The 21,442-nt window shown below is 38.6% G+C and overlaps 1 protein-coding gene and 1 pseudogene across 2 annotated transcripts in view; one reads left to right on the top strand and one right to left on the bottom strand.

Annotated features, from left to right (window-relative positions):
* Positions 1 to 348: 348 nt before the first annotated feature.
* LOC148729305 (dynein light chain roadblock-type 2 pseudogene) lies at positions 349 to 3,419 on the bottom strand (annotated as a pseudogene). Its single transcript, XR_015988564.1, has 2 exons — positions 3,207 to 3,419; positions 349 to 798 (listed from the first exon to the last, which is right to left on the bottom strand). The product of XR_015988564.1 is annotated as a dynein light chain roadblock-type 2 pseudogene (transcript).
* A 2,060-nt stretch (positions 3,420 to 5,479) lies between these two features.
* The window catches only part of LOC111340843 (protein sidekick-1), a 51,543-nt gene continuing 35,580 nt past the window's right edge, over positions 5,480 to 21,442 (top strand). The window contains exons 1-14 of the mRNA XM_022947755.2: positions 5,480 to 5,564; positions 5,670 to 5,703; positions 6,884 to 7,570; positions 8,203 to 8,321; positions 8,508 to 8,566; positions 8,824 to 8,981; positions 9,500 to 9,805; positions 10,220 to 10,525; positions 10,724 to 11,032; positions 11,514 to 11,816; positions 13,423 to 13,722; positions 14,792 to 15,091; positions 15,430 to 15,738; positions 15,938 to 16,240. Coding sequence (XP_022803490.2) covers positions 5,523 to 5,564; positions 5,670 to 5,703; positions 6,884 to 7,570; positions 8,203 to 8,321; positions 8,508 to 8,566; positions 8,824 to 8,981; positions 9,500 to 9,805; positions 10,220 to 10,525; positions 10,724 to 11,032; positions 11,514 to 11,816; positions 13,423 to 13,722; positions 14,792 to 15,091; positions 15,430 to 15,738; positions 15,938 to 16,240 — 3,535 coding nt within the window. The 5' untranslated portion in view covers positions 5,480 to 5,522. The remainder of the gene's footprint in view (positions 5,565 to 5,669; positions 5,704 to 6,883; positions 7,571 to 8,202; positions 8,322 to 8,507; positions 8,567 to 8,823; positions 8,982 to 9,499; positions 9,806 to 10,219; positions 10,526 to 10,723; positions 11,033 to 11,513; positions 11,817 to 13,422; positions 13,723 to 14,791; positions 15,092 to 15,429; positions 15,739 to 15,937; positions 16,241 to 21,442) is intronic.

Genomic DNA, 21,442 nt, shown 5'->3' with positions numbered 1-21,442 from the left:
ATTACCGGATTAGTTAAATTCTCTAAGCAATATTAATGGGGACGCTATTCTTATTGTTATTGTAATCATAGTCACATGATCACGCGACCCCACAAGCCCCCAGCTTTAAACCTCATCGTGTTTAGATAAAGGATATGATTGATTGACTGATTGATTGATTGATCTCCTCCTCATTACGTTTACTTATGTTGAGCCATGAGCTATGAGAACTTAAAACTATATTCAACATTTCAAGCGACTCCAACCCTAAATTTACGTAAGTTTCAAGTTTCTAATTGCTATATTTCTAAAGGGCTCCAAGATCTGCAAGCACTTTAAAAGATTACAGAAGAACGATCTAAATCTGTATCTCTTTAGTTCTTCAGCTTTATTACCATAGCGATTTAAAAAACGGTGGATCAAACAAAAACAGGGTATCTCACTATTACTTGTAGACGGTTTACAAACACAAATACAGTTACAACACTCTCAGTGCAAACTTTAGTGAAACTACGTCACACTTATTCATTACTGTCTTGAATAACAACCAAAAGATAATCTTCATAAGGCGCTATGATTAATTCATTTTTCCTGGACTTGACTCGCAATATGATGAGCTCATTTTCTGGATCTATATCCCGTACCATGCTGCTGGCCATGGAGGAAAGTGTTCTGCACAAAGTGGCGTATTGAAGCGTGTTGGAGTTGTCCATGTCTGTCCTTAAAGGGATCCCCTCAGAGTTCACCACCATGGTCCCCTTTACACCTTTGTGGGTTTGTATACGTTTCAAGGCGGCCTCAGCTTGGGACGCCATGATTCTGCGAAGATGATAAAACTCTTATATGCATAAAAAACAGTTTGACAAAAATGTTCTACTCAAGTAAGGAGACACAAGAGGGATAAACTTTTACTGATTAGCTATTAAGTCACTAAGAAAGATATTCATGTCGTATGTAACAGGATGGGATTTGGAAGAACAATTTGATTTGGAAGAACAATTTAAATGAACCTCCAAGATAAGATCACGCAATGCCTAAAATGTGATCACAACAAGAAACGCTGTCTAGAGAGAAATTAATTAATTAAAGAGGAATTAATAATTAAATAATTAAAATTAATTAAAGAGGAAACAATTAAGGGAGATAGAGGTCTGATTGACAATCTGCAACCAACTTTGTTCCTAAATGTAACCTTTCAGCTAGCTTTCATAACCAACAAAACCCGTGGATTTTCGCAATTGAGAGATTTGTCTGGGTCAATGTAGATCAGCGATTGTATCTGGGTGTATACATTCTTTCCTGCTTTTTTCAACGAATTTTGTTTCTTAAGCCTTAAAGTATATGCACCAACAAGGGAGTAATACATTCATGACAAGACGCGGCTCCAAATGTCCTATTAGCAAACGTTTTTTCAGACGGAATCACATCTCACTTAATTGGACCTAGTGTTCATCGACAATAAAAAAATTCTTAAAAAGAATCTGAATAGATGCATACTACAACCGAGTGACCACACAGAAATTTCCCTACCCCCCACGTTTGCGTTTTTAAAAGTCTGCTCAAATCTTTTCTTTCAATTCTTTTGGTAGCTTGGACGATGCGTGTTCATAAACAGACAAGTCTGATTAACCTGAATTCGTTAGCTGGGTGCATTAATTGGCCAAGCAATGAAACAAGCTGTCAATATTTGATAACTGGCAACTTTACGATGGAGTTAGTTAGTCAGAAAAAGCCAAATGAATAAAAATTTATTTACAATCTCTCTTATTCTATTTACTCAAATGACACTTTTGTCTTTTTCGATCCTAGCAGTAAGCATAATACCTGTCACATATGAGCCTCATAAAGACCTAAATCGAAATCTGTACCTTTGATGCTTAATCATGACATAAGCAGAGCATTGAAGCACAAAATGCAAAAGTCTGTGTTGCTCACATTTTCTCTTCGCCATACGCTCCCGACACAATGAATATCAATAATCTGCTTGCAAATTTAGTTTTTTAAACTCGACGATACTGAGCAATTTAATTTTCACATGAAAGGCAGGTTAATTATGAATTGTCCTCCAAAAACACAGGAAAAGTATGCCAATATATTTTAAGGATTTGCATTAGGGTTCTATTGATACTTGCAAAGTTGTATTTAGCTTAAAACATTCGCAATTTCAAAGTGTCCTTAAATTTGTAACAGCTCAAACTGCAAACGAATAATTTTAACATTAAAGGCAAATCAGTCATGAATTATTCTCTGGATTAACCTTTCAAGCATATGAAATGTCAATAAAAGCTCGAACACCAACTACCTTACTTGCCGTTGCGAGTGTCTTCTTTTTCGGTTAAAGGTTAATTTATCCGTACCAGGGTTATATTTCTTTAATTCGACGATATCACGCAAATTTTAATGCAATCATTATTTCCCCTTGCAATGCTACATACAAATCACTGTGGTGTTTGCATCAAAGTTTTCTTAACACTTACGAAGAAAGCCTTAACTGCTAAAATTCATCCCTTTCAAAGCTTCCTCACTATGGCAACACCTGAGGTTGCAGCTGCATGACTTGTGGTTATGTGAATTAATGTATTTGACGAAAGGCTGGCGTATGTACGCTAGAAGGTTAACTTAAAATTGCAGAAATTACACTTTATTGCATTGCTTTCGGATTATGAAAGAAACATAATACAAAATGCGAGAGAATAAAATTGACTTTTGCACGAGATATTATCATTTTGAACTCATAACGAGGTACCAGGGACTCACACAGTCATGCACAATTCCAAAACAATTGAATGTTGAACAATTATGCAAATAAATTTAGTTGTGATTCTGCTCTGCATGAACTAGAAATCTTATGCCAATCTCACCTTAGTCAATAATTCACACATTCTTAATCTTTAGTCCTTGAGAAGGTTACTTGGCGATTTAAGGCTAGCTGAAGTTGACACGTAATAAATTAAAATGCCTGTTCGACAGATTTAACTTACATCAACAACTAGACAAAGCAGACAGACGAAAATCACTAGCGTTTGATCGAGATTGTCGAACCACAAGTTCGTACGATGAAATTGTGTTTAGATAACTCACAAGGCTATGAAAGGAAACCCAACGTCTAATGGTAGATTGAGTTTTAGAGGAAAAAGTGAGCTCCTCTAAGCGTTAATTGTTAAACACCTGATGATATGTTCTTTAATGGATTATGCTCTGTCTCCCTAATTATAAAAGTGTCTTACCTGAAATATTTATTACAAGGGCTTGAACAGGCAGATTGCAATTCAGTTCGACCACTGTGCCCAGAGGTGATTCACTATGTACCGAAGGGAGGCTATTAATAATTGAAACGAAACATGTACGGCCGTTTTGTTTCGTAAATACACCTTTATTTTGTGCTGTGATGCGACAAAATGAAGACCTAAACAATGCGTGGACGAAAATTAGTTGTGTCTTTGTAGAGTACAAAGGATGTTTTTCTTCGTCGTTAAGGTAACTGTGCGCACTGAACCATTCGGGGCAATCTGTTGACCATTCACTTCAAAGTTCTTGCACATTAATTAAGTTTAAAATTATGTTGTTATGGCGCAGTGAGAGATGACTAATGTTGATGATGCTGAGGCAATTATCGCTGTAAATCGAAGATATCTATCAATAGCCTCTAAAGTTATGACCATTGAAAACCTGTGCATATGAAACAAAAAAGAGGAAGAGGAAAAAGAGAAATAATAATTTTTGTGTGTCAATGTGCACACTTTGCGTGCTCCTATCATACACAACGCGTGCTTACTAAAGCCCGCTAGCGTGGTGTGAAACACACTTTAGAAAACAAACGGTTTTGCAAGCTTCTCAATGACAAGTGCGTACTCCTTTCTCTTGTCCGTGGCTTAAGATATGCGTGCCAAGCGTGCTGTGTTAGCGTGCTGTGAGCGCACTATCACCTTTAGCTTCAAGTCCTGAGGTTTGAGTTCATTACACGTTTGCATCATGTATGTAAAGTAATTTTTACAATGTTTTTATTAGCTTAAGTTTTTTTAAGAAATAGAGATAACAAAAATTGTAACTGACATTTCATGCCTCATCTTATTACATGATATGGGGTATTACTCTTCTCGCAGCTTGTACAACAAGGGACAACGAAAACTCGCCTAGGTAAAAAGTGTCTGAGATAGATTTTCATCTCACTGGAGGAGTATTTTGTAAAGAGCAGGGTAGAACCATTATCCATCCGAACAGGTGAATGATGTAGACACACGTGCACTTTGCTGAAAGCCAACAATTAATATATTTGTAGAACTACTCTTGTATAGCTCTTACACTATGGATATACTTTGGATATGTCTTCTCAGTAGGAAGCATGCGACACCTCGAAATTCCACGGCTGGTTGTAAAATGTTTGGAATAAATTCTATCTTCTATTTGTTTTTAAGCCAGATCATATAGCAAACTTTTTTCATCTTTCAGTTTTTTTTTTTTTTACTAATTCAATAGAATAAAAATATCCTTCACATTCAGTAAATACAAATATTTTCGGTTTAGTTTATATCAACAGTCGAAGGAAAGCCGAAAAAATTAAGTCTGCGTTGTTGCACTTGTAACCATGAATTTTTTTCTAGTTCCTTGCTTTCAGTGAACTTTGAATAAAGAGTTAGCAGTTGAACACCAAAATATCGCTAACTCGCCGAAAACGCTTCAAAATGGCCTGAGACGCTGGTAATCAACAAAGAAAACAACAAGGCAATAAGGTAAGTTCAATTTATTTCAAAACAAGACATTTTTTCTCTCTTTTAAGGCAAACCGATAACATCCCATAGAATTCTTTATAAATATAAAACGTTGCGTAACACTGTAAGTAAGAGCCACGTCCGCTTTTCCAAATAATGAGCTTGGGCTGCCTGTGCCTTAAGAAAGCTTTTCCTCCAAGTGTAGTAATTACCACATCATTTGCGGGTCTATTCAAGAAATTTCTTCGCGTACTTCTTAAAATCAGCCCCTTTTGTAAAAATGAAACTCTCTCTACCATCACTGGTGTATTTTCCGTGACGTAAGCCTCAGGAGAGTATGTAGCTTGGTCAGGATTTTCCCCCTGTTTGGATCAGGTTCAAAATTCTCACGATTAAACTCCTCAGCAGGTGACATAAAAGGTTAAAGTAATTTGGCCACAGATCTCGCAAAGACCGACGTATAACACCTGTCCTCATGTCCTTAGCGTGAATCACCCTTCTGAGTTTAATTTATCACGTTCCGGCTGTCCCTAAAGGGATCTAATTTTTGCCTTTATTGTCCTGAACAGAACCTTCCATCGTACGTTTACACAAACATTTTTCCGTGGCATAAATAAGATTCGAGTTTAATAATTCGTAAAGAATTTACACATTTGTGACACTAATGAATTTACACATTTGTGACGCTAGTTATGTCACAAGATATCATTGAACATAGCAACTACAGATACGAAGCAAAATGGTGAAATATTTTATAGTGCACGAATCTGTTGAGATTTTTTACTTATCGGCTAAAGGATAATACCTTTTTTCCAGTTTGCCGATCTAAGGATCATGTTCCACAAGACAGACTCAACCACGCGGACATTTGTTTTGGTGAGTGTACAAATTTAATATTCAAAGGAAGTTTATGTGATACGCACCACAAGCTTAAAGTTAAGATTCTCTTAACCTTTTTTTTTTTTTTTTTTTTCTCAACAGAGCATATTGGTGATCCTCTCTCCAAACACTTTAGGTAAGAAAATGTTAAGGAAGTGGTTGGTCGCCTACAAGTCAATGTTAATTCCGACCGGATTCTGAAATTATTTCATTTCGCCTTTTTCATCGACTATTAAGCATTATATTTATAGCATTCTTTCTTTATATTAGGAACCAAGACTACGTGAATTTTAACTCAGATAATCTCTTCATTCGACGTATGTTTATCTACAGAAAAATAGTTCTTTATACCTTTTATATGTGAAAGCCATACCTATTCCTGTCTGAAGGTGGAAAGTTGTCGTTTGAATTGTGACTGTTTGAGCGTGAAGAAAAGAAGAAAGAATGAACTTCGTTCAAACTCCCGCTGAGCTCTGTCAGGAAAGATTAAACTAAGTTTTCTTACGACTCTTCAATGGAATCCTCTGCTACGAATTTTAAAAAGGACCTTGTCAACATTTCAGCGACAATACTTGGAAATGACAAAGAGAAAGCTGTTATGTTTGTTATAAAAGTTAAGATGATATCCCTTGAGTATAGGGAATTAAATCAACTTAAGTTTTCGAAGCGGCGGTAGTAGTGAATAAGCCACTACAGATGATACATATTCTGCGAGTTTGCACGAGCACTTCGAAATTCGTAAAAAGATGCGGTAACGAGAGCGTAGATATTCGCATTTTGCGCTGATATATCTTTTCACGTTTCCTCACAAAAAAACTTGAGTAGAAATCCTGCACGATTTCGGACACCTTCAAAGACCAGTGTGTAGCCACTGACAGTTGCTTCTGCTAAAAACGGCACATCTTTTGAGTCCTTGCTCTAGAGATGCAGTAAATTTCTGTTTTCGTTCTGTCTTGCATCTGATGCAAAAGATGAAATTTGGGTTCACAACGTACCAATTGCATAAATATCTACACGTTATGTCGCTAGCAAAATTTAATGAAAGAAATCCGCTGATTTTAAACATTAAAGCCAATCTATTTCCGCGGCAATGAATTTGGTGCAGAAGTTTGGTCTTGTAAGATTACAACTTCCCCAAACATCGTTTGGCGTGCTTTCGCTTTGTTTTACTTTGTTTTCTTCTTCTTCTTCTTCCTCTTCTTCTTCCTCTTCTTCTTCCTCTTCTTCTTCTTCCTCTTCTTCTTCTTCTTCTTCTTCTTCTTCTTCTTATTATTATTATTATTATTATTATTATTGCTATTATGATTTTTTTCCAGGAGACATTACTAGTCTCTACGACGATGCAGACCACTACTGGGATTTTGAACAAACACCAGAGTCACAAATCATTGATAAAATGACTGGAGAAACAGTAACAATTCACGGATCTCCAGAAAGTCTTGACTCGCCAACGGGAAAGGGTATCTATCTTCAAGGAACAAGGGAGAATTCGTCCATAGACCTCCTAAGGGTCAGTAACTCATCATGTCTCTTCGATCCTTCAAGCTGCACAGCTGGTTTGTCAATCACCATGTTTTTGAAGTTTAGACGAGGTGGCGAGCGAAGCATCAACCGTACGCAGATGTTTTTTGGTAACAGTGCAGGCACAGAACTCCGTCAAGGGGTGTCGATCTTTTACGACGAGGATAGTGGATTGTTCAATGCGACTGTTTTCGGCAGCACAAATTTTTGCTTCAGATGGTTTGAACTGGTCGTAAACTCGTGGACGTACATCCATCTCAGGTGGAAGAACAGCACTGATAATTACAAAATGCTAAACGTGACGGTGGAGGGAAATGTACATCCGTCTGGTTACTTTACATGCGGTCCAATAACCTCTCCACTGCCCACAGAGAGAAACTATAGCCTAGGACATGCGGCTTTTCCTGTGGCCTATTTTGATAATGTAGCCATATGGCATAGGGATAAACCACCCGACACCGCACCGTGGAGTTACATCACAGGTAAGCAAAAGGAAGGGAAAATGTGCTTAGAGTATGAGCCCACAGGTGCCGGCATCACATTAACAACTAATCATATGATCCTACGTAAGAAGAGGAGGTTTGGAGAGGACACAGATGATCATATGATCGTCTAATGGTATGATCCTACGTAAGAAGAGGAGGTTTGGAGAGGACACAGATGATCATATGATCGTCTAATCATATGATCCTACGAAAGCAGATTCACAGGATAGGACACAGCCTGAAGCGCTCCCCTCTGAATCTGCCCATGATAGCATCACCACCCTCAGCAATTTGTATGTGATCTAATACAAAAGTCTCAGAGATTAGACGTAAAATCAATACTGTTTCCTGAGTGGACTAATTTGAAACTGAGACATACCTTTCTTCAGTATATATAAGTCTGAGAAGCTTTTGCTGATCAATCATTCAAATTTTGCTGTCCAATTCCTTCCCTTTAGTCGATACGAGGTGCAGCACCTGTAGTCCCAACTGCCACCCCACTCACCTATTTTCTCCCCCTTTCAGCTACTGATTATGAGTGACTGCTACAACTATTATAATAGTCATTGCAGGTGATATCGAATTTAATATCATGGTCAGTTAATAACCTACTTTGACTTTCTTTGTAGATTTTGGCGGGAGTACCACAATTTCACTTAAAATCACCCTTGATAAGCCATGGCATCCAACCCTCAGCAACAATGGTTCGACACAGTTCCAAAACTTAAAAAACGAAACCATCAGTCAGGTAAAGAAAATGCAATTGCTCGAAAGTTCGAAGTAGACCTCTCCCCAAAACTACAACGGAAGTTTTACCTGAGAGAGAGAGAGGGGAAACGAATTTTTCTCTTATGAATTTTTTTAACAATGACCTGAATTAGCATTTGATTATCATTTTGGTTATTCAATCCCAGTTTATAATTGATTTTTACAGATTGGGAGCATTTATAGCAATAACAATGGCCTTGGCCACAAAGACATTCAGCAGTTTACGTAAGTATTACTGACAAAGCAAGAGAATATAAACTGAGTTTAAAGTCCGAGTAAATATGTTCAAGAAACCCACTTAAAGTTGAACTAGCCCACAAAAAATAGAAACAAATAAACAAATAACCATCGATGTTAATTCAACCTTAATTTTCTCATTGAGACTAAAAGGGGCTCCTATATTTGCATACTTTCGGGCAGAGGTGAAATTCAGTGTAAAGTGAAATTTTCCGCTAAGAATGCTGAATTTTTTTGATCTCCAGCTCTGAAAGCCCTGGCAGTGTGAACGTATTCATTGAACTCAAATTTTTCCAGAAGACTTCATGGCAAGATAGCTTCGTTTTACAAGATTGTCTTGAGAACGGGCATTTTCTGGGGGGAACTATTGCCAACATTACGGATTGCGAAGCAGACGATGGATGTGAGTGAAAAAATATATTTTCACCATGTCAACTTGTCATCATGTCACAATTATTTCCTATTTAGTCTTACTTCTACAGCTTCCTTGTTACCGTCTTTGCTTAAGCTAATTTTGCTTTGAGAAGATTTGATGAATGATTCATTTTCTCTGCAAGATGCTCAGTGTGTTATGGATGTACATGCAATCAGCCAAGATATTTTTTTTTACATCAGGTTTTCACTTCTGACCAATTCAAAATCCACGTCTTTACAATGATATCATACCTATTTTTAAATTTCTTCTGACCATTACATTAACCTGCTGTCTGTTTAACAGGCAAGTTTTCTACTGAGGTTGGGTCATCCACTGAACAATAGTATACCCGATTTCAACGTAAATATTCCCTGGAAGTTAAAGTAGCTCATGACCGACAAAAGGACACGCATTTACTGCCAATTTCTTCTCTGGGGTGCGGAAAACTTTCAATATCAAAATGGAGAGTTAACTTGTAAGCACTGACGCTTTCTTGTATCCAACAGTTTTTTGTGAGCAACTTAACATCGTCGCAGACGGTAGTGACATTGGTCGAAGGCATTTGGGAATATCTTTCAACGCCGTGGAAAAACTGGATCATCATAAGCATCTAATGGGATATACCGTGCTGCACAAGAAAACAGTCAGCAACGACCCATGGAAACCACATGATGTCCGCGGAGGCTGGCCTCACTCTCACACAATTTCTGGCTTGAAGCCCTACACAAACTATTCTGTTCGCGTCACGCCGTATTCCTTTAAAGCCGCTGGTTTGATAGGACCAATCACTGTTCTGGAAACAGCGGAAGATGGTGGGTGAATATTTTGAATTCTTGTTCTTCAAACATTTTGGAGTTGGGGAGGGGGGGAGGGAGGAATTCAAACGTTGAGGGTGCACGCAAGATTTTTTAAAACGACTTAACAATAAAAGAAATCGAGCCAAGGCTGATCATACAGGGTGCAATACCAGTGCTTGTCTATTGCAAGTTACCTCTAATATGAATGTGTTTCATCGTCAAATGCCAGTGATAAGGGAATATCCTCTTTATTCCACGACCAAAGATGTAATCAGCCAGATTGTTTTTTTTTGGGAAGTAATGTTTAAGTTTAAAACAGATAACTTCCTTCATGACTTCTAGACTTCCCCACCAATCAGAGTCTTTCCTTACAAAATTACCGTTGGATTCAATACTTTCCATAACCATACACACCTTTGTTCCTTATAGTGCCCGCTAGAGGTCCCGTCATCCTGGAAGCTTATAGTATCAACATGACAAGTGTCTTTGTAAGATGGAACGAAAGCAGCATCCCAAAAGATGACTGGAACGGAATTCCAAGAGGGTTCCGCGTGCATGGACGGGGAAAACCATGCAAGGAATATAATGTGCCTTCACACGATGTGGGGTTAAACGTGTCTTCATTCATAATCACTGGTTTGCAGGCTTGGGTGGTGTATATAGTTAGAATCAGTGGAGTAACAAGCCCAGGACATGGGGCTGCTTCTGAAGTTCGAGTGAAGACGAATGACTCAGGTATCATTGTCCATACATAGCTCGGCTGTTCAAAAGAAAGAAATACGGGTAAAAGTAGATAAAAACTAGAATAACAGCAAAACAAAACAAAAAATACTGGCGGACATTATCTTCTGCTTTGATTGTATTGGTTTGCATTGATTTCTATCTGATTCTAGTTATAATGATGAGTATGTTTACTGTCTTCAACTCCCACAGTTCCTTCTCGTGGGCCTCAAAAAATTCGTATCACCAACACAAGTAATCACAGCGTGAAAGTCACGTGGGATAACGTGCATATATGTCGCGTACACGGACCTGTCGTGTCATATGAGGTACACTTTCGAGATGTGCAGGGTGGGAGCTCAGATTTAATGCACAATGTAACTGTTCCAGCTGAACAGGAGCGAAGGCTAGACTTCACCAATTTGGAGATCTACTGGAAATATGGAGTTCGCATTAAGGCTTTTACAACTTTGGGAGTTGGACCTTTGAGCAGTGAAGCCACTGGGATGACTGATGAATGGGGTTTGTGCAAAATCATGCAACTTCTCTTTTTTTTTTACATAATCAGAGGGAGAGTGAATGTTGAGGTATGACGACCATCTGGAGGGAACGGACCTGAATTTTTCTGGTTTTCGAATTGTCTAAGAGAACAAGATTGTAATAGTTGATGTCAGAGAATACATGGCTCATAAAGCTCATAATAATTGTTGTTCACGGCTAAATGAGCGGAACGTTTAAGCAAAGGTTAGATTTTTAGAGACTATCTTACCCGTCTCTCCCGTCGTATTTCGAAAGAGAAACATCCACGAAAATATTGCCCCCCCCCAAAAAAAACAAACAAACAAACAAAAAAACAAATAATTAAGTTTTGTAAAAAAATAAAAGTTAGGGTCATAGGCTATCAAGAATTTGACGAGAAATCCTTCGACGAGTGCCAGAGGTATAATGTTGTTCTATGAGTAACGATAAATGAAAGCTCACTAGTCCTTGTTTGTTTTTATAGTGCCAATAGTGGCTCCAAGCAATGTTATCCCTTCTGAACCAGAAACAACAAGTATAAAATTGTCGTGGTATTTTGAAAACAACGTGCGAGACGTTCTTGGCATTTTAAAGGGATTCAGAATCTTTTACCAACTTGCTAACAGCAGCACTGCACCGATACAACAACAGGAAGTAGAGAACGTTAGAATGGCTGACATAACTGGATTAGAGATTTACAGGCTTTATAAGATTTCAGTGGCTGGGAAAACGAGGAAGGGTCACGGGGTGATTAGCGAACACGTGTATATGCGTACCTTGGGTACAGGTTAGTGTCATCCAACTCTTCCTGCATCCATCCATTCATCCATCCATCCATCCATCCAGCTCTTTCTTTGTTAGACACCGAATTGGATAAAGTAAAATCCGTTAAATGTCTTGGTGTAGACATCGATGAGTATTTAACTTGGGATAGCCACATGCTAAGTATAAGACAGAAGGTTACCCGTAATTTGAGCGTTCTAAGAAGGGTTAAACGTTTTCTAAAAACAGAAAACCTAATTGACATTTACAGGTCAATAATCGAGCCTTATTTTACATATTGTTTGGGATAGTATAAGTGAAACACAGATTGTTAATTTGCAAAAGCTTCAAAACCGTGCAGCGCGAATAATAACTGATACTTCCTATTTGCAGAGATCTAGTGATGTTCTCTGTAAATTAGGCTGGATGACATTAGAAACAATGAGAAAAGGTCAAAAAGCCATTTTGATGTTTAAAATACTGAATGGTCTCACTCCCCCGTACCTGTCTGAAATGTTTACCCATAGCGCCTTTTTTCATGATTATGGACTGCGATCTTCCAGAATGAATCTTGCGCTCCCTAAAAGTCGCACAGATTTTTACCGAAACAGTTTTGCATTTACCAGAGCAAGAATCTGGAATGATTTGCCAAACAGTTTAAAGGAAGAAACTTCGCTAAAAAAGTTTATGGGTAAGCTGGACTATTATTATCAGCACCAGCAAAACTAGTTCTAGAATATTAAGCTTTCTAATAGTAAATATATAACTTGTATTGCGTACGGATTTTATGTAAACCAAATTTTAATATCGCTGTATGTCTTAATTTGATAAAATGCCGTATTTAAATAAAGGGTTCAATCCATCCATCCATCCCCCCACCCGCTCACCCACCCATCCATCCATTCATCCATCCATCCATCCACCCATCCATCCATCCATCCATCCATCCACCCATCCATCCACCCATCCATCCATCCATATACCCACCCACCCACCCATCCATCTATCCACCCATCCATCCACCCATCCATCCATCCATCCATCCATCCATCCACCCACCCATCCATCTATCCATCCATTTTTTCGTCTGTCTGTCCTTCAGTGAACATCCATCCATTTTGTTTTTCCTACATTTAACTTAAGCAACATTTATCAGTCAATTCTCGAACCATACTTTGATTGCCTTTGTATCGAACGAAATTTATAATCGTCCAAGTATCAAACATCAATTGGTTAGAGATCATAATGCGTAAGCGATCTCGAGTGCCTATTACCGGGTGGTAAAAAGAGTAAAGATGTTTCTGAACAAACAGATATTATTGCGTTTATCGATAGAATGACCTTAGTCTATTAGCAAGAGCTCTTTTCGAGTAATTTGTAAAGTCCATTGGTATAACCTTCTTTCTGTCAGGCTGTTTCTCAGTCCAACTGTTTGACCCTTTATTTCATATATTTCATCATGAATAAGTGCCAATGAAACGGACTATAGCTACGTAGGTCTCAAAACTGTCTACAAAGTCTATCAGGATAAATATATATTTGCACTGTCCACTTTCATTACGTTTCCTCTATTTCCTGAACTTTAAGGTCTTCTTCACGCTCAAAGTGTTTTTTCTTTTTCTTAATTCAAGCACCTGGTCACCACCCTGTTCCGATCTATATTTTTAATACAAGTTCCACAAGCCTTCGTGTCACGTGGGGTAAAGTCCCAGACTCCTTTCATCATGGCGAGGTTAGGGGATATCGCGTTCTCGTGAGAGAAACTGGGTACTCCGGTACAATAGTCGGAAATTGTACAGTCCCCCTCATCACTAACGCCTCAGAATTCATAGGTTTGAAAAAGTTTACAACCTACTTGGCTCGTGTTCGCGCTTATTCCCTCTTTGGGGAGGGGCCAGACGGGTATGTCACCGCATCAACAGACGAGGACGGTGAGTTTTTATTGTTTGATATGAAAGTAGATACTGACGGGAGGTTTAATCTTTAAATGATTTTGAATAGTTACATGTAAACTGATATGCAAACTTCATTGGCTATTTCGATATCCCGCGTGTGTGTCGCTGACGTACTCTTGTAACTTACGCTCAGGTGTAATGCACTGAAGTAGATTACCGCTAATCAAGCTAATATGAGGTGTTGAATTCCCAGCCTCTCCCCCCCCCCCACCCCACCATCCTCCCTCACAAGTTGTTCCTCTTAGGCTGATTTAAGAAGCCATCTTATGACCTTTCTAGTCTAAGGAAACCCGAAAAGAGACTGGATGTAGACAACCCTATAAACTGAATGAATTCTCGTTGCCTTTAAAACCCCGGAACGTAGATTCATTCTTCTCTTAGCACTCTAAGTAAGAAGTGAGTTCATAAGAAAATCATTTACGCGAGTGACCAGATGCCTTGACACTCACAGCAGCAATGGCGGGATTGCCCCCCCCCCCCAGAGGGGGACGTCTCAGGTTTATCCGCATCTCCTAGCATGATGTAGTCTCAAAATAAGCCTCGTTTATTTAGACAGTTATGGATTTGAACGTCCATTTCTTCAGGAAAAAAAAACCGTGGGATTTTAATAATAGCTATTCTTTCAAATGTCTTTTTAAAAAGTTGTAAATGATATCAAATACATCCATTTCACTGTTATCCAGATCTCTGAATATTGGTTTGTCTGTCAACCATATTGGAAAGTATCAAAAGACAGTGCTAATTTTCTGACCACGAGAGATAAAGACATATTTCTAGTGGTTGCTCATATTCTCAACGTCGCATAAGTTGGCGCTTTCACTTTATAATTTTGAAGCTCAAGAATGTAAAACGTGATATTTTTATTCGCTTCATCAACCAACGTTCTGCTTTAAGCTTTCTCAATACTCCTGAATCGAAGCTTCTCTCAATCACGTGTTGCCCAGTCTGGGCAACACGTGACTGGGAGAAACCTTAATAATTATACCTTAATAAGACTGATCTCATCATGGTATGAACTTAAGGCTCTGAACTTATTCGTTCCCAGTCCCAACTGAAGCCCCAACAGAACTTCAACTGTTCAACACAAGCTCGACCAGTTTAAGGGCAGTCTGGAACCAAGTTCCTGGATGTTGTCGTCACGGCATCATTCGAGGCTATCGGCTGTTCTTAAAGGACAACTACACTGGAGAGTTTGTACGGAATGAAACTAAGGCTTCCGTTTCATACCAGTTTGACTTTTCCTCTCTGATAAAGTTTAACGGCTACAGTGTTTCGATTTTGGCTTTCACCATAAAAGGAGATGGACCACTAAGCGCAGATGTATCCGCCATGACTGAAGAGGACGGTAAGTATGAATGTCATTGTAAAAAAAAAAGTTCATGTTGTGTTCAACATCCTTTAACCTTTGGATAAGAAAATGCTAGTTTTTCTAGCCGGTCAGTGCACAAGTACTGAGACATAAATTAATTCAACCTGAACGTATTTAAGTCCGGCACAAAGTACTTTATATCAGTTTGGGTTTCCACAGCAGCCCAAATTAGTTTACAATAGCGTCGTCTTGCTGCGACCATAATTTTTTTTTTTAGATACCTCCACGCCTGTTGTCAGTAATTGTAAAGGCTTATTCATCATTTATAGTTTGGGGTTGTGTAAATAGCTACCTTTGAACCATCTTATCTCCAGTTCCTATTGGGGCTCCTTTCGAAGTACATGGAAGGAACACGAGCGCTTGGAGTCTTCTGATCGAATGGGAATTTGACCCGAATGTACGGCTAGTGCTTGGTGTACTCCTCGGATTTAACGTGCATTATTTAAATGTAAACGACAGCAGTGCACTTTGGAAGGTTAAAACAGTTCATGATCCCCTGGCCCGCCAAACGATACTAACAGGCCTTGAGGAGTACAGAGATTATAACATTACTGTTACCGCGTTCACCAAGATTGGCGACGGTGCCAAGAGCCCTTTTATAGTCAGCAGAACAGACGAGCACGGTGAGTTAATTGATTTGAAGGTTTACATCTGCTCCAAAATAAGCACCTGAACTTCTTTTGAAGCGCAGCCCTCCGAGAAGCTTCAGGGTTCAAATGAATAAAAATTCGCAGTTAGTTTGAAAAGAAAATAGATTGAACTACCATCGGCCAGGGATATATTTCTCATCTTTCCAACTGATTGGCCTCATATTTTTGTCAGTCCCCAGGGCTCCTCCAAATAACGTCATTGCTATAAACACAAGCTCAACAAGTCTTCGCGTGGACTGGGGCGAGGTCCCCTTCCCTGATCACTTGGGTATTATCCGAGGATACAGGCTCATTATGTGGAGAACCAATCACAGTGAAGTTATTTTAAGGAACATAACAATATTGGCTCCAACGCGAACGTTCAGCCTCTCAGGATTAGAGAAGTATACAAACTACACAATCCAGGTGTCGGCGTTCACAACCAAAGGAGAAGGAACTAAGAGCGAGCCGACAGTTGTTATCACTGACGAGGATGGTAAGTTTAGATGGATTATGTCAGAGCTTAAAATGGTAACAAAAACCCAGCCGGTTGATTTCGTATGCAAATAACGATTCTGCCTCGTAGCTGTCACATATTGTCGATAGCATTCACTTATTTTGTTTAAAGAAATTAAAACGATTAATAGGGCATTCCCGAGATGCACAGACTCTTTAGTATTGAAACAAATACGAGTCTGTTTAAATTTGTTTCCCATGAAAGTAAAACTCATTTTCTCAAAGAAGGATTTGCACCTGGTATCCTATTAAAGGTTACTTGCCTCGATATCATCATATAACAAGCGAAGTCATGAAATGACTGCGTAGAGGAAAAAAAACACCTCGAAAGGCGTAGTTATTGCTTGATGTGATCGCTTTGGCAAGGAAAAAATAACCTGGCTAGTTCTTCAGGCAAAAAATTCAAAACATCAAATTCGTCGCATTCAGCAGATTAATTTGTATAATGCCACTTTGGCTTTACCGGGGACAGTTTCCGTGGAATCAAGAAAATTCGCATTAAATTTTGCTCCGATTCGCGTTTCTTCCGTGATAAGTGAGGAAACAAGCGATCTGCGCATAACAATTGTCCTGTGTATCGCAGGGATGAGCGGCGACGATATCGAATAAACGAAACATTTCTGTCGGAATATCTATTAAAAAAATTGATAAATGTTAAAACGTTAAAAAAAAACAGGGGTATTAGTATTTTTTATAATTGTTATGAAAGAGAGATCTTATGTTTTACCACGTAGGTGTACTTTCGTAATGTCTAAAGATATATGACAAGTCTGACAGTGTCTTAAGGATATCGTTGTCATACGGGTGTCCGTCCTTATTTTTCCGCTTTATAAAACCAAGATGAAATAATAAACTTCAAATGAGCTTTCACTACAAAACAGCACAGAATAAAACAAGGTTGCTAGTTTTGAATAAATTAATTGGTCATTTCGTCAATCAGACTTGTAAAAAGGAAGATTACGCTTAGTAGCGAATCTTTCTTTAAATCTAAAGTTGCGCTCAGCCACGAACGCTGTTGTCAATTTAAGCATAGCTTACACAACAAAGATAAAGATGATCCCGAATCCAGGACTACCGCTGGTTAATTCACCATGCCTCGTCTTTGCTTTCTGCCAGTCACTTACAACAGATGTGCTAGCATTTGAAATCATCAAGTATCTACTCTTTCTATGAAGTTTTATTTTCTCTTAGTGTTTTTCAGAGAAAACTGTCTTCATGCATAATTTTTTTTCAAATTAGAGGGAGCCCAGTTTTTATCCCACTCCCTCATTTCTTTAGCATTATCATTCTCCCGCGTGACAACACCTTCACAAAATTCAATTTTGATTTTCTTGAGCGAATTTCTACCTCCTTACTTCGAATTATTGCCCTTTATTATTTTTACCCCTATCCACAATTTTAAACAAAGCCGGAAAACGCTTGTGTTAATCCAATATCCTCTCTTTAGCATCTCACTGTGAACACTGAAATACTTTTTGGAACTGATGATATACTCATAGCAAATTAGGAAAGATTTAAAATTGACACTGACTCCATTTCATGAGTTTATTCCAAGAACAACCACATCTTCAAATTAGACTGACATCTTTACAGGTTTTAATTGTGGAAGAGTTTCAGTTCTGAAACAAACTTGATCACTTGATCAACTTTACCCAGTGACTTAAAATTGAGCTCCTCGACGAACATTTTTAAACGTAAGCTGATAATTAACAAATGGTAAACACCACAGCGTACACTATTGAGTTATGAATGCACGCGGGAGGTTGCTAAGCACGAAAGAAGCGTAAGAGTCGCTCGAGGCGATAGCCGAGAGCGACTCTAGCTTCTTGAGTGCTTAGCAAACCTCCCAAGTGCATCCATAACTCAATAGTGTACGGTGTGGTGTTTACCATTTGTTTTATAACATAACATTGATACATTGTAGCTAAAGAGTTCCCTTTTATTTAACAAATCTTACGCGACCAGAAAAAACAAGCGCGCGCGGGAAAATAGTCTTTGCATTTGCTCACGTCAGCAGCGTACACCCATGGGCAAATGGGGGACGCTAAATTGACCAATCAGAGCGCGCGCTTTACTTTGGTTATGTTATAAATCATCTTCTGATCAGTCGATTTTGATTTTTAACATTTTATATATATAAATACATCTGTATATTTTTAATCTCCTCTATTGTAGTTATTTTAATTATAATTATTGTAATTATTGTAAGAATTGTAATTATTAAGATAGTTTTTAAGCTCTGAAAGGCCCTTCCGAGGAGAGTTTAATAAATTATTGTATTGTATTGTATCAGGAAAGCTGCAGCACTTCTGCAAGACCCCTTGGATAGACCCTTCACGAGTCGTAGTTTATTTGTGTTCGTAATTCCTAACACCAATGGCTTGCAAAAAGAACTAGCTTGAGGAAGAAAGGCATAATTTTTTTTTTATTGTTTTCGTCACTGCTATTCTCACTCGTCTGATCTTCCAGCAGCAAAGAATCGGATTCAGGGATGAGTTAAGGTACACCACTGTGATTGTAAACATCTTAGCGAGATTAATTGTGGAAAAGTGTCCATGACTAATGACAAGAAATGCTGCTGCGGTGAACGGAAGATAGCAAATGAAAACTGCCAGCTGTAGCCATAAACAACCCGACAAGCTCTTTCTATATGTGGCTATGTTCAATGGAACAACTCGGCTTTGTTGCAGAAAGCGGTAACAGTGCGCTTTAGACCAATACTTACGTAGAGTCAGATAAATGTTTATGTAGCAATACGTAGAGATCATCAGGCAGAAAGATATGACTGTACATGCAATCCTTAGGCTTATTAAGTATTCCCAGGAGACAGCTGTGAGGGAGATTGACGTGACCCAAATAACACCAACAGCGATATAAGCACGCTTCAAAGTCACAACTTGTTTGTATGGAAGGCCTAGTTTTAAGGCGAGTAGTCTTTCTATACTAATTGCTGTAAGTGTCATGAAAGACACTGAAGAAAAGAGGAAACCTGATAGAGTACCTGAAGCAAATGCAAAGCGACACATATTCCAGCGTTTGGTCAGGGTAGAATTAAAATATGCCGCATAGAGAGGTCCCGTAATAAGGCCAACACCAAGATCGCTTACAGCCAAACAACCTAGCAAAATTTTAGATGGCGCGTAAAGACAGGATTCCTTGTGAAGGGCCACTAATATTAAAGTATTTCCAGTAAATGCAGTTATGGATAAAACGATGCTGAACACTGAGAGGCAAGTAAAGTAATGGTGCAACTGAACAGGCAATTCTGCTGAGCACAGCAGTTGTTTAGTTGACCTAAGCCCATCTCCATTATCCATTGCTCTGCGAAATTTATTCTTTTGAGAGTAAATTTCTTAATAATAACGGCTTCAGCTGTAGTCGTGCCTTTATACAAGCATACTCCCACATGTATTTCATTCAATAGATACGTGATACAGACATCGTCAAATACTCAATCAGGATTGAGTATTTTAGATGGTAAAATTTGATTGGTTAGGGACCGGAAGAACAACGATCACGTAGGAGCCTAGAGGCCAAAAAAAAAACATGGCATCACTGAGTGCGACAAAAAGCACAAGATGGTGACATCCTGCTTCTTGCCTCAACCTTTGAAAAAAGATTCTCCGGATCACGAACACTGAAAAAAGCAAAACACCAGACGAGCAGATGTTTTTCGGTGATGAAACTAAACATGATCTAACAATAATATCTAATTATAAGATTGCTTAGTATTCATGTCGATATGTCCCAAAAATGTGAAATGAAACTATTAACTACCTATTGAAAACCTGTTTATTCCATGAATGTTGCGAACATCTGCTGACCATCATCCGCTGAATTCATCCGCTTAATTTGAATGTCGGTCTCAGACGTGATCTTTAAAGGAGACAGGTGCTCACAACTAAACATTTCCGATAAAGATTAGCCAAAATAAACTGCATTATTCTGTTGGAAAACGCATAGGGAGAAATTGGAACATTTCTAGTTGTGCACAGTAATTAAGTTTTCATTGTGAACAAGGTATCATGGTTGGTGCTGTATTTTTCTCAATAACGGAAAACTTATTTTAATACTGTTAAAGGTTCTTTATTTTATAGCATCTTGCACTTAAGGTGGCTCGTACCGGTTTTCGTCTTTTTGATGGTTTGTAACTTTGAAAGAATACAACAGAAAGACTGACCAAGGCCAGTTGAACACTTTTACGGGGTTGAATTATATAATCATTGGTTATCCAGAAATAGGTGTCATTTCGTCATTAGCAGTTTCCATGGCAACGCTTTTATAGGTTTATTCAGACGCATTTTTTAGCTTGTGGCTTAAATAATTCGAAAACTAACCCCGTGACCCCATGATTTTTTTCAGTGATTGCTTTTGGCACTTGAAAAGGAAAATGCACAAAGATTTTTAAAAAATTCTACGGAGCGGAGTTTCAGAAAATCTAGAAAAAAGGCAATTTTCAGACATCACAAATTTCCTTCCGTAGAATTTTCTAGTTTCTTTTTCTGATGATTCCTTTCGACGTTATTATCATATTGGAACAATAAAAAGAAGGGGTCACCGGACTTGTTTTCATGCAATAGCTTTCGTGAGTTTAGCAATTCCCACACGCGTTCTCGCGCATTTAAAAATCTGGATTCTATAAGATGGACACTTGCTCATGATCTGTTATAGCTACCGCTGACAATTGCGTGTGCTCGCGCGCGCGCCTACGATCTGATGTTTACAGACGTTTACTGCTAATTAAGAAAATCATTAAACAGCTGTCAAAGACAGCCTCCCGGGCTCATCTTAAAAATCTTACACACGACTTCTGTCTGTATCATATTATTTTCCTTTAAGTTTCAAAGTCTTCTTCCACTACAGGTAGATTATCCTTCACTTGAGTTTTTCTTTTTTCGCCGTCGCAAGATTTCATATCGGTTGAATGTTTCTTTTAAATGTGAAGTGAAGCAACCTTTACTTCTCCGAAAATCGTCTTCTTTATCTTAGTTTCTATCTCCTGCATTCACAGTAGCCGCTCAACACATCAAATACAAGCTCTTAGGTAAACTTTTCACAAAAGTAGAAAAATTCCACGTGCCGCCATCTTTGTTTTGAATTTTCATCTTTTGATCTCGCGCTTCTTTCGCACGTTTCTCTCGCGCGCGTCACGCAAGAGTGACCTGTTCCCCGCGCGCGGAAA

Source organism: Stylophora pistillata, chromosome 6 (assembly GCF_964205215.1).
Source record: "Stylophora pistillata chromosome 6, jaStyPist1.2, whole genome shotgun sequence".
Lineage (NCBI taxonomy): Eukaryota > Metazoa > Cnidaria > Anthozoa > Scleractinia > Pocilloporidae > Stylophora > Stylophora pistillata.
The sequence above is the reverse complement of the archived record's forward strand: the minus strand, read 5'-3'. Positions and strand labels throughout refer to the sequence as shown.